Source organism: Prionailurus viverrinus, chromosome A3 (assembly GCF_022837055.1).
Source record: "Prionailurus viverrinus isolate Anna chromosome A3, UM_Priviv_1.0, whole genome shotgun sequence".
In the NCBI taxonomy this organism is placed as follows: Eukaryota; Metazoa; Chordata; class Mammalia; order Carnivora; family Felidae; genus Prionailurus; species Prionailurus viverrinus.
In genome coordinates this window covers 68,081,000-68,099,005 of record NC_062563.1, presented here as the reverse complement: position 1 = coordinate 68,099,005, position 18,006 = coordinate 68,081,000, and the positions used below count along the sequence as shown (strand labels likewise).

Sequence of the window (18,006 nt, the reverse complement as noted above, 5' to 3'; positions counted from 1 at the left end):
ATCACACACAGAATGAAATACTATAGATTTAATACTATAGAGGTATTAAAATGATAACAATTTATACTTATAGAAAGTATTATTTGATGTATTAAAAATCACAGTTTTTATATCCACAAAAACAATATTCTAAAACAGTGTATGTCAATGGACTATCAGCCATCCAAAAGAATGAAATCTTGCCATTCCAACAATGCAGATTGAGCAAGAACATATTCTGCTAAGCAAAATAAGCCAGTGAGAGAAAGACAAATACCATATGATTTCACTCATATGTGAAATTTAAGAAACAAAACAGATGAACATAGGAGAAGGGGGAAAAAAGAGAGAGAGAGAGAGGGAGGCAAACTATAAGACACTCTTCAACTACAGAGAACTGAGAAGTGATGAGGGGAGGTAGGCAGGGGATGGGCTAATTGGGTTAGGGTTAGGACATTAAGGAGGGCACTTGTGATGAGCACTGGGTGTTAAATATAAGTGATGAATCACTAAATTCTACACCTGAAACCAATTTTACCATATATCCTAACTAGAATTTAAATAAAAAATTGAAATAAAAAAGTAAAATGAAATAGAAGGGTATGTATCCAGATACACTTTGCTTTTTATAGCACATACATGTATGTGTTTCCTTGTGTGAGTGTGTACACACATGCACTAAAGTTTTTTGGATACAGATATACTCCAACAAAATTAAGGGTAGCTACCTCTGGGGGGTGGGAATTGGTGCGTAATTTTCTTCTTCTTTATGCACTGTTACACCTTCTGATTTCTGCTGGCAATGACCTTGTATTCTTATATTCAGGAAAAAATTATAAATGTATTTCAATTTTTTTCTATTTCTACAAGTTTGAGATTTCTGAAGTTTGATATTTATTGGCTGCCTGGCTGCCTCATTCTAGACATTTGGGGACATGAGTTCAACATGGCCTATGCATAGATCACACATTAATTGAGGTTTGGGTCTCTGTCACCTTCTCCTCCCCAAAGACCTCCCCCAATACTCACCAACCACCTGTGCCCCCAACTGTGTAAAATCTAAACAAAACGAAATGTGGAAAAACTCTTGCCCTTCTCTGGAATGATTCCTGATTTTTCCTCTGAGGTTAATTTAACAGGAGCTCACAAACCTTTCTCAGAGCCTTCATATAGGCGGCAGCTTTTTTCTTGTATTGCAGCATGCACTCAGCTGAAAGAGGACTAATGAAGCCACTCGCTGCCTTAGGCCCGTAGCTCAGAGAAGCAATGAAGTAGTCCACATTGTTGCTGAAGAAAGATGCAATCTAAATCAAGTGTGACAAGAAAATAGATTTTGTTTTCCAATCATGTATCTAAAATATAGACCTAATAGTTTTCGAAGCAAAGTTAAAGGTGCCGGAATGGAAATGAAATTTCAACACCTGCCAAAAGCCCACATTTATTTACTTGGGAAGAATTCCTAGGGCAATGATTTGTAATAGAAAGACAATACCAGTATAAAGATTGAGACCAGACTTCTGACATGTCTTAACCTAGACAATTTCTATTCTTTCTGAAAACCAAGACTGATTCGGGTTTATTCTGGGGATGATGTTCATGGGCCATTTACCTCATTAATTTCTGCCACTAGTCTCAAAATATGCATGTTTGGATTTATATATTCCATTTGTATTTTAACTTTGAATGTTTCCAATTGAACATGAGACAGGACACAGCATCTTGAATATGATAATTCTACTTAAATTTAATTCTGTAAATCTCAATTTATGATCTACAAATATAATAAAGACTGTGGAAGCAGGCACGAAGACCCATGACTGAGCCATGACTTTGAATTTATAGTGTTGTATGAAATGGTGATATAAATAAAAATGTCTGAGAAGGTTATTAGCCAAAAAAATTAAAGTGCTGGATACATTAAAGAATATCCTATTTTGATAAATAAGAAGTGACTTATGGAACAAAGTATCCTACACCTTGGCAAAAATTGGCCAGAAAGTAAGCAAGCAATCACTAATGGTCTGAAAGATTTTATTTTTCATTAGTATTTTACTATGTCAAATGAAATTCTACACTAGGTAGTATTCAAGAAAATAAAGGATTCTAAAAGTCTTGAGCTTTACATTCCTTGTAAATGACATGGATAATCATATATCCAGGATTTGCATTTTAGGTCATAGCAATATATGGTGAGGTTTACATTCTTTCCTCTTTCTAGTATTTGTACATTTTCTAAATGTTCTTCAATATGCATATGTTACATTTTCCTACTGGGCTTTTAAAAATTATATACCATAAAATTTAGTTTAATCAAATCACATTAGCTAGATATTAAGCTGCTACCAACTAACATTAGTTCAGATACTTACTTCAGTTAAAAACCATTTTTAGGGGTGCCTGGGTGGCTCAGTTGGTTAAGCGTCTGACTCTTGATTTTGGCTCAGGTCATGATCTCGTGGTTTTTTAGTTCATGCCCTGCGTCGGGCTCTACACTGACAGTGCGGGGCCTGCTTGGGATCCTCTATCGCTCTCTCTCCCTCCCCCTGTCTCTCTCTTTCCGTCTCTCTCTCTCATAATAAATAAACTTTAAAAAAAACTTATAAAAATTGCACAATTTTTCACAATCAGATACCTTCCCTTGAGACATTTTAAGGTTTCAGGTAAAGCAAATCTAAAATTAGCTTATATAAAGGTATTTAATATTTCAGAATTTTCATAAAAGTTAGAAACTGCAGAAACGCCTCTAAAGTGCTAACATTCTCTTCTTCCAGAATTTTTCTTAATTAAATCAAGGTCAGAATTATCTTCAGAAAGCTTCAGCATGCCTGTAGATGCAAGCGATCAAGAGGGTACAGCTGGGATGGTCTTCTGGCTGAGGAACCCTGGAGGCACAGATCTGTGCGCTGACAGAACCCAAAGATAACACCCTCTAATTATGGCCCCAAGCACTGCAAAGTGTCACAAAGACCAGTCTGAGTCGGGGAAAGATGAGAAAGAGGACACTGAACATGTAATATGATCGATGATCACTTCTGGTTAACTTAATTACCTGAAAAAAATGTGTTCCTGTTATGGGTAACCTGTCAGAAAAATAATGGTATATAAACACAGGCAGAAATTAACATTTCCTTGAGAAATTAGGTTGCATCCACAGAAACAAATGGGCTAAGATAGTTCTGAATACAGTCCTTTTGGTTACACATATATGGGTAGTTCCCAGAGAAATATGAATCAGTAAAGGTGCTGATGACAGCCACATGAACACATACTGACAATGTGACAGCTGCTGAAGCCAGAATATCCAAGACAGAATTTTTAGAGAAAATGCATTTTGGCCAGTTTATCATAATAATTAAGTGCTTAATGACCCAAATAATTATTATCTAATATTAATGGTTCAATGAAAAGACATAGGTTCAAAGTCACCTTAAAAGTTCTTGTTAAGAAACAAAACCACAGAGGTAGCATTAGGACAAGTGTTATCAAAAAACAAAAAACCAGGAAGGAAAAAAACCAAAATATTAATGAAGGTTTTATTGGTTCGTTTTTCTTTTTATGTAATTTCCCAATTTCTATACAGCAGACATTTGATATATACAAAGATGTATACTGATCACCAAATATCTCACTAAAAAATAAACTGTGAGTGATCTACTTACTCATCACGAATGCTAGTCACTCTCCTATTGCTTTAAATACTGGGCAGTGAGAAGGAAAAGGGAGACAACTTTATTTTACAAAAAAGTCTGATATTCCAAACTTCTTTTACAGATTAATTTTCCTATGTCATTTAAGGAAGGAAAAAAAAGGAGCTTACTTAAGAATTAAATTTAATGTCAATATAAACCAGAGAAAACTTACCTTTCCTGCTCCATTTGTTAATGCTACTACTGAGGACAGGATACAGTCATTAGTTGTAATGAGCTTCTGTGTTGCTGTTGGAAGTTCATGCTCTATTGTAGCTTTCTGATTGTAATGTTTAGAAATATCTATAAAAGCAATCAAATGAAAACTATTACCATCCATACACAAGTTGCATACAGATAACCAGCCCGTTCACTCTCATATCTGCTTTTAGAGATTTACACAGTAAATATGACCAAAAAATGGTCCCAAATATATCGGGATTGTCCTGAGTATCAACTAGGTCACAAATCCATGTGGAAAGAATAGAGCCAAGTGAGGGTCTCTTAACACCATCCTGATGTCTCTATTATAGTCACCAGCTTAAGGGTCTGATTCTCCCTCTTTCGAGTGTTTGCTCTTATTCTAGTGTTGAGTAAATGACCCTGACCAGTATTTACCAGTTAAAAACGCTGTTTTAATAGTCTGGCAGGCACAAATGAGAATTCATCTTGTACTTATATAAGCTAACCATGAGGCTGGAAGAGAATGACCAACACAATCTCCTGCAATCCTTACTGGACCTTAGTCAGTCTGCCAGTACACACCCTAACAAACACTGACAAGGATCTTCACAACCAAACTGGGACTGAATCCTCCAGTGTATGGCTTCACGTGCTACTGCCTCCAGTCCCAGAATATTACAACAAAGGCCTGTGGTTAGAAAAGCACAGGAGAGACTTAAATATAAAAAGCATGAGGAGAAATTGCAGTAGGTGAAACCGGCCAAATGACTTAAGGTTGGGGTTTTCTGGGTCTCTGAGAAAGAATGATTTTGTCCTGGAAATAAGGGATAATGGGAGAATCTTAAGACAACACTGATTTATAAGGAAGGGTAATTATATTTTTAAATAATAAAGTATTTACAATTCATTCTCCTCTGAATTTTTTAGAATACTTCAGGTACAACAGCACTAATTATCCCTACCAACAAAGCTAAAAAGAAATCACAAAATATGAAAATTAATTCTTATAATAGGTGTGTATGCAGAGAACTGCATTTATTCAGAATCAAGAAGTCTAGTTAATCCTAGATTATGGATAATTGAAAAGAAATAAGACTAGAAAGAAATGGTTTTTGAGATTTAACCTGATATGATCATGGTATTTTAACACAAAATCACTGTTTTATGAATAGAATTATTTTTACTAAAATTTTTAAACTGGGGAATTGTTTTAGTTATATATTTAATATACATATATGCACATATATGTAAACTTTTAGTTTTAGAGTCACAGAAAAGTTACAGAGACTTTTCTGTATACCTTTTAGCCAGTTTTCCCTGTTGTTAACACCTTACATTACAGTTGCCACAGCAAAAGACTCAACTAATTAGTATATTACTATTATACTTACGTTTTCAAAAATAAATGATTATCCTCTATATATTCATAAGATACCCAAGTGAATAAAAATTCGACTGGCGGCACCTAGGTGGCTTAGTCAGTTGGGCATTAACTTCAGCTCAGGTCATGATCTCACAGTTCATAAGTTCAAGCCCCGCACTGGGCTCTGTACTGAGAGCTTGGAACCTGGAGCCTGCTTCGGATTCTGTGTCTCCCTCTCTCTCTGCCCCTCCCCCCACTTGCTCACATGCACGCGCTCGCTCTCTCTCTCTAAAATAAACATTAAAAAAATTTTTTTGATTTGAACACTGAACACTCTTATATACTGAACTTGCTAGCCCCTAACACAGACATTTTCTCTCTACACACCACAGAAAGGTTTGGTCACAATTTTGCTAGAAGTACACAAAACTATGATATAACTTGGCTGGCAGTAATCTTAGGTGATCAGCAGGTGACTGGGATACTTAATGAAAGTCATATAATACTATGAATACTTACATGGCTTCTACTGGACCTGTGCCACTGCAGTTTGACAACAGTAATTCTCCTAATCAAATTGTGTACTCTTTATCAAGTCGAAATATTTCAATTATTTAGGGTGTTCCTTGACATTAAATTTTAAATCCAAAAAGAACAAAGAAATCATGCAACCTAAGCCCAGAGATTTATTTTTCTCTTATGTTTCCTATGAGTCTACCTGCTTTAGACCTAAGACTAAAAATCAACAATTCTCAGGGAGCCTAGGTAGCTCAATCAGTTAAGCATCCAACTCTTGATTTCAGCTCAGGTCATGATCTCACAGTTCATGAGTTCAAGCCCCACATCAGGCTCTGAGCTAATAGTGCAGAGCCTGCTTGAGATTCTCTCCACCCCCCTCCCCTTTTGTGCTCACGCTCTCTCTCTCAAAAAAAATAAAATAAAATAAACTTTAAAAAAATAACAATTCTCCCTCAGAATTCACTTGTTAAAAGATTAATTCACTCCTATTTTAAATCCATTAGGACAGACATTTTAATATATCTCTAGCTCTCTTTTTATAATGACACCTGCCTGCCTTCTAACTTAGATCAAGCAATTATTCAGGGCAAAGCAGGAAGGGAAGAGGCTTGAAATGAGAGTTCTCTGAAACATAAAGCTTCTTCTGTTAATGCCAGTTGATATTCACTCTGAGTTTCCATGAGAGATACCCACCAGTCTTACAAGTTAAGTAAAAAGACAGATTTAAACTGTAAACCTAGTAACAGGACCCCATAATCTTGCCAACCACCCTTCATGTTTCCCAATATTCTCTCTTTACGTTATGTTTTCAAGGACAGAAACAAGTGGAGGAACTAAGGGGGTTCAGGGTGGAGGGTGCCTCTGATCCATAAGTTCCATTAGCTCATGTCCCAAATAACAAACAGTAACATTCTTACATTTGGACCACTTGGTGTCTTAATCTTACATAATGTTTGAATAAAAGCATCTGAATAGGGGTGTCTGGCTGGCTCAGTTGATGGAGCATCTGAGTCTTGATCTCGGGGTTGTAGGTTGGAGCCCCATGCTGGGTCCAGAGATTACTTAAAAAAAAAATCTTAAAAAAAGAAAGCATCTGTATAAAACTCTGTATATTATAGATTAATTAAAATAGAAATATAAATAAAATCGAGATTTTTTTTTTTAATGTAAAGGAAGCTTTAAGACCCCTCTTATTGGATAGCAACCCTCCACTGCTCTCACCCATTCTTTATAGGAATGCTGGAGAAACTGCTAGCAAGAACAAATAATATCAGCATAGCAAAATTTAGAAACTAAAACCAAAAACTGTAGCAACAGCTACCTATGGTTTCAATGGCCTAGCTCTGGGTTAACTAAAGTCCTAGAAGAGAGGACCATAGCTAGGTTTTAACTTACCAAACCAAAAGCTGCACAGGAAAAAGGCACCATGCCCTTAGGTCCTCTACACAGCAGACTAGTTCTGCTGGGTTTGGGCTGACTCTTGTCATCTGCCACCAAGACTGTCTATTCAAGCTGTGATTCCTACAGCCATGGCTAGCCCTAGAAGTACAGTGATTTTTTAAATTCCTTATAATTGGAGACGAGCCACAGAAAGGTATATTCTCCATACTGAACGGTAAGACAGTGTAGCTAATACTGCTGACACTAAGACTGAATGATTCCCAGTGCTGGAGGTTACATGCCAACCTACAAGAGAGCCTGAATACACCCATCTTGTACATGCTTTCCAACAGTCTTAAGGTTTTAAAATTATTTTCTGTGAAACTAGTAATTGGTCCCTAATTGTTACCTAAATACCACAATGAATAATCTAGGCTATTATTCATCTGGGCTATTTCCAATAATTGCTTCTGCCCTTTCCTCCTTCTCCTACCCCAACTCTCTTCAAAGGGAAAAGAAGAAAAAAACCTAGAAGCCATGCAGACCCACAGATTGAAAAGTCGACTCAGGATCACAGTTAGCTAAGCAGCATATGAAATGTCCTTCAGCCGACTATATTCCTTGTACATAGCAATTAAAAACTAATCAAAGCTTAAAACCAGACCTCCACTCCTTAAGTCTCCCCTGAAGAAAACAGGCCTTAAAATGGGTACTTTATTTCATTTTATTTTTTTGAGAGAGAGAGAGTGGGTGCAAGTGAGTGACGGGCAGAGACAGAGAGGGAGAGAGAGAGGAGGGAATTAAAATGGGCACTTTAAACTTAAAAATGCACAGGATGGTGGAAAGTGAGTACATTCTTTCTTGGAACTTTAAACCCTGGATTCCTCAACTCCTTCACGCTTGGGCTCTAACAAGTGCAAAGTATTTTGCTAAATGCCTCTGAATAGCATGTCTGGCTTGATAAAATTCACACACCTGCCTTAAATCAGTGCAATGTATTTTTGGCCAAAGTACTGTGCACAAGGGTTTCTCTTCAGCACTGTGTTTACCTTCTGAAATGAAGCAGATGGAAAAAACAGAAGGCAGTGAGCTGCACACTTCAACATAAGCCAAATGCTACTAAGCCTTTTTCTGGGGTCTATTAGCCTTGGTGGTATTGGTTTAATCTCATTTGGGCAGATCTGAGAAAATGAGATGAAGGTTTTCAGCTTATTTATGTTCTTTCCAAACCTCACCTTTCATGACATCATGAAATCCATGCAGAGCAGCACCAACATTTGTTAAGACAGAACTATAGTTCGTCCGAAGGAGTCCATCTGGCTCTGTACCTAGGAAACCAAAATCACAAGCCTAAGCATTTTCCCAGAAGACTTCCCCTAAAAACCTGAGAGCTCACCTGCTTCCTCTACTCTGGGGAAGAGAGAAAATAAAGATGGCTTGTGATATGTTGGAAATAATGGCTCCTGAAGTCTTTGCAAACACATTCAGATAGAAGAGTGATAAATATACATCCAACTCATCTGCATTACCCACATCCACAAATATTTTTAATGGTTAAGAACCAAAATTACATTGTTAAGTAGGATTACATATTTTATGATTCTTCTTGAAATAAAAGTTGAATTTTCACCTTGTAACTTCAGGACACATTTCTCAATTTCTCCTTTCCCTATACATGATTATTAGTTGAACATCACTAAAAACACCATTATTCAAATATCAGAGCTCCACTTCTGGCATGACAGCATGAGCAGTTCCACAGGCCCTCTGAGTTCACAGCATGGAGCCTGCTTGGGATTCTCCCTACCTCTCTCTCTGCCCCTTCCGTGCGCACAGGTGCAGATGCTCTCATGCGTGTGCGCGCGCGCTCTCTCTCTCTCTCTCTCTCTCTCACACACACACACACACACACACACACACACACACACACACACACACACAAAATAAACTTAAAAGAAAAAAAAAGCCCAAATTTAACTGGATCATCTGTGAAGCAATTTATGCCCCAAAGGCATTGTTGAAAACAAGACAGCAGCCAGTCAGCAATCAGTGGAGTTTATCCTTCACGTGATTAAGAAACAAAACAGGAGGGGCACCTGGGTGTCTCAGTGGGCTAAGCATCAGACTCCTGATATGGGCTCAGTTCATGATCTCACGGTCCCTGTGCTGGAGCCCCACATCGCACTCCATGCCAATAGTGCACAGTCTGCTTAGGATTCTCTTTCTCACCTTCTCTCTGCTCCTCCCCCACTAGCGCTCGTGCGCGCGCTCTCTCTCTCTCTCTCAAAATAAACTTTTAAAAAAAGAAGGAACAGGGGCGCCTGGGTGGCTCAGTTGGTTGGGCATCCGGCTTTGGCTCAGGTCATGATCTGGCAGTTTGTGAGCTCAAGCCCCACGTTGGGCTCTGTGTGGACAGCTCAGAGCCTGGAGCCTGCTTAGGATTCTGCACCTCCCTCTCTCTCTGCTCCTCCTCCTCTCTCTCTCTCTCTCTCTAAATTAAACATTAAAGAAAAATTTAAAAAAAAAAAAAAGAAGGAACAAAACTGGGAAAGGGTCCTGACAAAACCACTGTTACCCAGGGCGACTGTGGGCCTGCCCATGGCTAAACCCCCTGAGAAACAACAAGTAATCAGGGTGATTACTCTGAAAAACTACAAAATAAAATTTAAGAAGGTCTGTCTAGATGCAAAAATACAGCATGTTCATGAACCAGAAAACTTAACATTATTAAGATGGCAATACTCCCTGTGTGAGTTTCCCAGGGCTGCCGTAACAAAGTGCTACAAAGGGAGTGGTTTAAAACCACAGAAAACAGCGCTCTTACAGTTCTGGAAGCCAGAAGTCTGAAATCAAAGCTGTGCTAACAGGGCCACACTTCTTCTGAAGGCTCCAGAGAATAGTTCCTTGCCTCTCCCTGCTTCTGTTGGCCCACATGTTCCTTGGCTTATGGCAGGATTAACTCCCAATCCCTGCCTTGGTCTTCATATGGCCTCCCTGAGTCTCTCCTGTGTCTCTATATGTCTCCAAATCTCTCCTTATAAGGATGGTAGTCACTGGACTGACAGGGCTCTCCCTAAACTAGTAAGACCTCATCTTACCTTGATTACATCTGCAGAGATCCTATTTCCAAATAAAGTTGTATACACAGATACCAGAGTAGAATTTCACGTACTTTGGGGAGACAATTCAACCCACAAAACTCCCCAGACTGATCTACAGATTCAGTGCAAACCCTGTCAGAATCCCAGCTGACTTCTTTGTAGAAACTGACAAGCTGATTCTAAAATTTACATGAAATTACAAGGGAACAAGAATAGTCAAACAGACGTGCCTGGGTGGCTCAGTCGCTCCTCCAGCTCTTTGGTTTCGGCTCAGGTCATGATCCCATGGTTTGTGGGTTCAAAACCTGTGTTGGACTCCACGTTGACAGTGCAGAGCCTGCTTGGGATTCTCTCCCTTCCTCTCCCTCTGCTCCTCCTTCACTCTCACTCACATTCTCTCTTTCTCTCTCCCTCCCCCTCTCTCAAAATAAATCAATAAACATAAAAAAAAAGAAAGAATACTCAAATAATCTTGACAAAGAACAAACTAGGACTCTCACTTCCTGATCTCAAAACTTACCCAAAAGCAACAGTCATCAAGACAGTATAGTATTGGCATAGGACTGACACATATATAGATTAATGGAATAAACCTGAGAGTCTAGAATTAAATCCATAAACCTATGATCAACTGATTCTTAACAAGTGTGCCAAGGTCATTCAATAGGGAAAAAAGTCTTTTCAATAAATGGCGCTGAGACAACTAGATATACACCTCACAACACATAAAAAAATTAACTCAAAATGGATCAAGGACCTAAACATGAAAGCTAAAACTATAAAATTCTTAGAAGAAAACATAGGGGTAAGTCTTTATGACCTCATATTTGACCATGGATTCTTAGACACCAAAAGCACAAACAATAAAATAAAAATAAATTGATTTCATGTAAATTAAAAAACTTTTGTGCTTCAATGGACAGCATAAAAAAAGTGAAAAGAAAGCCCACAAAATGGAAGAAAATATTACCAATCATATATCCAAAAAGGAATTTGTATCTAGAGTATATAAAGAACACTTACAGGGGTACCTGGGTGGCTCCATCAATTACGCATCTGACTTTGGCTCAGGTCATGATCTCTTGGCTTATGGATTTGAGCCCCACATCGGACTCTAAGCTGACAGCTCAGCCTGGAGCCTGCTTCAGATTCTATGTCTCCCTCTCTCTCTGCCCCTCCCATATTCATGTTCTGTCTCTCTTTCTTTCAAAAATTAATGAACATTAAAAAAAAATTTTAAAAACAGGGCTCCTGGGTGGCTCAGTCAGTTAAGCGTCCAACTTCAGCTCAGGTCATGATCTCGCAGTTCATGAGTTCAAGCCCCGTGCTGACAGTTTAGAGCCTGGAGCCTGCTTCAGATTCTGTGTCTTCTTCTCTGCCTCTCCCCAGCTCATGCTTGCTCTCTCTCTAGCTCTCTCTCTCTCAAAAAAAAAATAATTAAAAAAAAATTGTTTATAAAAATAATAAAAATAAAATAACACTTACAACTCAATAATAAAAAGACAACCTAATTGAAAAATGGAGAAAAGATCTGAATAAATCTATTTCCAAAGAAGACACACAAATGGCCAATAAGGACATGAAAAGATGCTTGACCTCATTAGACATCAGGGAAATACAAATCAAAAGAGCAATGAGACACCACCTCAGAAAGTTGAATAATAACACTAGGATGGCTAAAATCAAAAAGCCAGATAATAACAAGTATTGGTAAGGATGTGGAGAAATCAGAACCCTGCTGGTGGGAAGCCACCTTGCAAAACAGTATGGCAGTTCTTCCAACAGTTAAGTATAGTCGTTACCATATGACCCAGCAATTCCACTCCTAGGTATATACCCAACAGAAATGAAAGCTAGTCCACTCAAACACTGTTCACAAATATCTATAGTATCACTATTCATAACAGCCAAAAGGTGGAAAACAATAGAAAGCATCAACTGATAGGTAAATAAAATGTGGTATATCTCTACAATGGGAGGGTACTCTGTAACAAAAAGGAATAGATTATTGATACATGCTTCCTGTTGGGTGAATCTTGAGAAAATTACACTGAGTGAAAAAAAAGCAGTCACAAAAAACCATGTTATATGATTCTGTTTATACAAAGTGTTCAGAATAGGCAAACTTATGAGCAGAAAGTACGTTAGTAGTTGCTTAAAGCCAAGGAGGGGTGGAACAGGGGAAAAAGAAGGTGATAGCTAAAGTATACAGGGTTTCTGCTTAAAGTGATGAAAATATTTTAAAATTAACTTTGATATATGATGGTGCATATATTTGTGAATATACTAAAAACCACTGAATGTTATACTTTAAATGGGTAAACTGTATGGTATGTAAATTATATCACATTAAAGCTGTTACAAAAAAAAACAAATCACAGTTCCAGAAAAATCATGTCATTCTTAAAACATCGCTTAAACTGAGATCCATTCAATTACCTGAAAATATTCTCCTCAAATTAGACGAAAGGGAAACAAGTGATATTTTTACTTCTAAACCTCCCCCCCCCTCCTATTCTACTTGTTGGAAAGTTGCTACAAATTCTTATGCTTTGCCCCTCTGCATTTAAAAAAGAGGATTGTGAGGGGTGCCTGGGTGGCTCAGGCAGTTGGGTGTCCGACTTCGGCTCAGGTCATGATCTCATGGTTCATGGGTTTGAGCCCCGCGTTAGGCTCTGTACTGACAGCTCAGAGTCTGGAGCCTGTTTTGGATTCTGTGTCTCCCTCTCTCTCTGCCCCTCCCCTGCCCGTGCTCTCTCTCAGTCTCTCAAAAATAAATAAACATTAAAAAAAAATTTTTTTTTTAAAAAGAAGATGGTGAGAAAGGAAATTAATATTTAATGCATGTCTTCAATGCCTGATTCTGTACATTCTTAATTTAACTTAAAAATCATTTTACCTCCATTTTTAAATGGGAAGACAGGTACAGAGAGATAAAGCAAGTTGCCCAAGACCATACGTGTAAGGGGCTGGGGGACTTGAGTTCAAGTTTTTCTGACTCTAGATTCTGCATTCTTCCTGCTCAAACAAACTAAACATCTCCTTCTCCAGCTTCTTGTACTCTCAGTTCTTCAGGTTGAACCATGAGCAACAAACAAACATACTTGGCAAGGCGAGAAGACCGACGTAAGTCTGCAGCTTCTCAAACACAGCTGTCATTTTTCTCATGTCCTGAGACAGCTCTAGATTCCTGGCTCTCAACGCAGATGTGCAAAGAGAAGATTCACATTCTTCTTCTAAACTAGGAATGAGCAGATTTTTCAAAAGTGAGCATCCTAACGATTTTCAAATAGCTACAATAAATCCTCTCAATTCTCAAACAACTAGATCCAAAGAGAAAACTTTACAAAAAAGAAAAAAAAATTTATCTCATTTATAAGGTTCCATTTTTTAAACCGTAATACACATACCTGTTGGCTGCAAATGTCAAAGGAGTAACAGAGGACTAAATGGGAAATAAAAAAAAAAAAAAAAGAAAGGCAGGTGTCCATTGTCTTTCCATTCTGAGAACAGCACAAAATTATTTCTCTTAAAAATATTTTGAGGAAAAAAATATTTTGAGGAGGGGTGCCTGGCTGGCTCAGGTGATAGAGCATGTGATTCTTGATCTTGGGGTCATGAGTTCAAGCCCCACACCGGGCACAGAGCTGAAAGGAAAAGGAAAAGGAAAAGGAAAAGGAAGGGAAAGGAAGGAAAAAGAAAAGAGAAGAAAAGAAAGAAAAGAAAAGAGAAGAAAAAGAATACAAAAATATTTTGAGGAGAAAAATATCTCATAGACTGACTTCCTAAAGAGAACTGACCAGGAACCAGCAGACAGTCAATCATTAAGAAACCTTTATAGTATATGTATTTGTAAGGTTAAAAAAACAGGTGGATTCTTAACAGTACTTTTTAAAAATGTGCAGGTAATCCCTCCCCTGTTCGTGCTCTGTCTCTCTCAAAAATAAATAAACGTTAAAAAAATTTAAAAAATAAAATGTTCAGGTAATCAAGCAAAATGTTTTTTATATAAAGCTAGAAGAGTTATTATCACAGGAAAAATAATCATATCTCCCTCCTCGACCTTGCCATGTCTCTTTTTCTACTTTATAGCAGACAGCTTCATTTAATACTAAGCCCGTTTACAACTAAAAAACATGCCATCTTGTCAATTAAAGTGGTTTTGAAACCAATGATGGAAAGTTGCCTAAAAACATAAATATATGATGGGGTAGGGAACAACATTCCAAAAATAGGAATCTAAGATCAAGAAAGGTCTTATCCAGTGTTTCTAAAAACTCAATAGTGAAAAAATTAATTAAGGTAAAATAAAAATGCCTAAGTGTTTCAAGTAGTTAAATACCACTTTTGCAGTGGTTCTCAGATTCCTCTTAAACATAAGCCAGATCAGTAAGGTATATTCAATTTAGTGTTAAACTTCTAGAATCAATTTTCAAAAAACTTTAACTATACTGAACCATAAGATGTAAGAATCTGAATGAAACTGTAATTCATAATTATTAAAGTCCTAACTCCTTGATTCCTAAAATTCTATCATACCAACAAATCATAAAATTTGGTTACTGAAATAACTTTTAATTAAGAATTAAATAACATTTAATTAGGAAATAAAATGGCTTTTAACACATATTAAATGTTTCAAATAATGAAAGTATACATTTTTAAAAAGGTAAAACCTACTACTTTAGTTTTATAAGGATTTATGAACCATAATTACTTGTATATTTTCAAAATCTCTAAGTGAGTTACTTACATATGAGTTATCTACATATTTTCTAAAGTTTATTCTACAATATATTATAATACATCTGTGTTCTCGTTTCTCTTGTGTTCCAGTTGTATTCTTTTTTTTTTAAGGCTAAATCTTAGGATGAAAAGATTTAGATGGAGGTCTTGTTAGTTTTAGACCAAAAATATCAAAATGTACAAGGCAATATCAAATTTCCAGTTACGGAGATTATTTTCACTTTCCCTTCCAGAAATACTTAACAAAGAATACTTAAGGTTACATAATGACATCTTCTACGAGGGGTGGAGCACATACACAAAATTTTTAGTTTGTAACTTATAAACATCACCAATAATAAAAACAAGAAAATACCACCTTGAAGAAACCTAATGATTACAGATCCAATCGTAGAAGCTAACTATTATAACCCCCATCTAAATGGGGGTTTTGTTTACAGCAAAAAGATAAAACTGAAATTATTTCAATAAATGTGTGATTCACAATCACTGAAAACATGGATTCATACTGTTATGTGGTTATAGCAGTAACCACAGTACAGAACTACTCAAAAAAACCCTAACAGATGCACAACAATCAAATTTTCTTAAATATAAGTTTATGCTGCTCAAGCCATATTTTCCTTTTTCGTAAAAGTCCAAATTGGCTATGGTGCAGAAAGATCAGGCAGATCACAAGAGATACCTGTCTCTATTTTATTAATTCCAGCACAGGTCAGGTGACATCCCACAATTCCCCAAATTCCTTGCCCTCAAGGATTAAGTACCTTTTTAACTGATAAGGAAGAATCTTCCTAAGAAAACATATGTAAGAGGTTAAGTGCTCTGAAAAAGTTTTCAATTTCACAGTAGTCTCCTGGAAGAGAAAAATAATTTCATGGTTAATAGTGTTATTTGACAAAGAGAGCCTCCACTTCCAGAAGTGAAACACAGAAGAAAATTACCAGGACAGTCACAGTATCCTCAGTAATACTTTCAAATAAATGAAGCATTCCTTCCTCAAGAGGGCGGACGTAGGACGCATTTTCATGAAGGTACTGTGAGAACTAAATACAGAAGGGAAAGAATTGGAAGTTACATCACGGGAAAATAACAAATACCAACAGATTTGTAAATGGACTCAACTGAGTTGCAATAAACTTTTTTGGGAAATTTTTCTGGGAAATTTGGCTTTTACAAAACAGATATGCTCCCCTCTAATAGTTCCAAATGCAATCCCCAAGTCCCCATCTCATCCCAAAAGGAGGAACTTGAAAGGGGGCCTGGGAGACATAATTAACAACCAGGCATGGGTGGAAATGGAGAGGGTACGCTGCTGCATCACAACCAGCACCAACAGGCCTTCCCCAAACACCTGCTTCTCTACAGGGGTCTCCGTTAAAAAAAAAGAAAAGAAAATCAAAACTGTATGAAAGGTTTTTAGGTTATGTATCTCATTCTTTAAAAAAAAATTTTAATGTTTATTTATTTTGAGAGAGAGAGAGAGAGAGAGAGCGCACGTACAAGGGAGGGGCAGAGAGAGAGAGGGAGACACGGAATTCGAAGCAGGCTCCAGGCTCTGAGCTGTCAGCACAGAGCCCAATGTGGGGCTCTAACTCACAAAGCAGTGAGATCATGACCTGAGCCAAAGTCGGACGCTTAACCAACTGAGCCACCTAGGTGCCCCTGTACCTTTTTTAAAAAACAAGTCTATTAAGGACACAGTTTTATTTGTACTGTGGACAATGTTCAGAGTTAACAAAGTCCAGAAATACAATTCTCACCAACATGAGGATATAAAAACTTTCATTACTATCACTGATGTTTAGTATTTAAGAACAATTCAGTATGAAGAATCAATTCAGAAAAACATCCTACAGGCATTTAGACAACTTAAAAGCAAAAAGGTTAATTTTCACCTACAAAATATCTCAATTACTGTATAATGAGTATTGTATAATGGCTCAAATGTTGATTTCTAAGTATAGAAATGTAAGATCTCACTATGCAGAAATGTGATTCAACTGGCCCCCCCTAAACTATAGATACATGGCTCTGGGCATCTCAGTCTTTCTGGACTTCAATCTTTAGACCTGTGAAGTTGAACATTAGGCTTACACATCTAAATGTCTACTTTATGATTCTATGAACAAGTCTAAACACTCTGGTCATCTTTTAACAAGTGGTTTCTGAATCCCTTTCAATAATACAGACTTATTAGGGAAACCACATAGAACCTTTCACAGGCCAAAACACCAAAAGTAAGATATTGAGAAATACATGAATTCTTCAAAGTTAATGAAGTGCTTCAGGAAGTTAAGACTAACAAATGTGACTCTCCCTGTGTGGGCTTAATACGGCAACAAGCTAAAATAAAATTCCAATAATGCACAAAGAACCAGTAATGAGTAAAATATATTTTTTGATATTACAGAAGTGTAAAAGAAAATATAACCACATTAAAATGCTGCAGTACTATTTCCCTACCCAAGTCATCTGAAAGCTTTTTCCCACAGTGAATGAAACTGAAGAGCATATTTCAAAGACCCAAAGTTTAATTCTTTATGAACTTCAGTAGATATACGGTGTCAGATCAAAACTGATGAAAATCAAGCATCTCCTGAGGGTTTCCTATGTGTAAGACATAATGATAACAAGAACTAACCATTAGTGAGTGCATACTACGTCCCAGGCACTATTCTTAGTACTCTGCACGTATTATCCACTTAATCCTCAAACATATATACCTATGAGGTATGTACTCTATCCTCAGTTTTAAAGATCAGGAAAATGAAGCACAGAGAGGTTAAATAAATTGCCCAAGAGGACACAGAAAGTGGCAGAACTGGGCTGGGACCCCAGTAGTCTGGCTTCAGAATCCAGGCTTTTGCTACACTAATAGGTACTTACAGGATCCATGGACATAAACACTATTCAATCCCTGGAAACACTGCATGGTACAAAAAAACAAGCTAGGAAGAAGAATCAGCCAAGTAGGAAGAGGGGCAGATTCATTTCAGAATACCACATTATGGGGGCACTTAAGAGCACACATCTACAGCAAAATCCC

The 18,006-nt window shown here is 37.2% G+C and overlaps 1 protein-coding gene across 2 annotated transcripts in view; it reads right to left on the bottom strand.

Moving 5' to 3' along the window:
* PPP1R21 (protein phosphatase 1 regulatory subunit 21) overlaps positions 1–18,006 on the bottom strand; it is a 65,832-nt gene that overhangs the window by 22,287 nt on the left and 25,539 nt on the right. For both annotated transcript variants that reach the window (XM_047852683.1, XM_047852684.1), the window contains exons 10-15: positions 15,902–16,003; positions 15,725–15,813; positions 13,316–13,452; positions 8,346–8,438; positions 3,841–3,968; positions 1,131–1,283 (exon numbers count right to left, since the gene is read on the bottom strand). In XM_047852683.1, the coding sequence (XP_047708639.1) occupies positions 1,131–1,283; positions 3,841–3,968; positions 8,346–8,438; positions 13,316–13,452; positions 15,725–15,813; positions 15,902–16,003 (702 nt within the window). The remainder of the gene's footprint in view (positions 1–1,130; positions 1,284–3,840; positions 3,969–8,345; positions 8,439–13,315; positions 13,453–15,724; positions 15,814–15,901; positions 16,004–18,006) is intronic.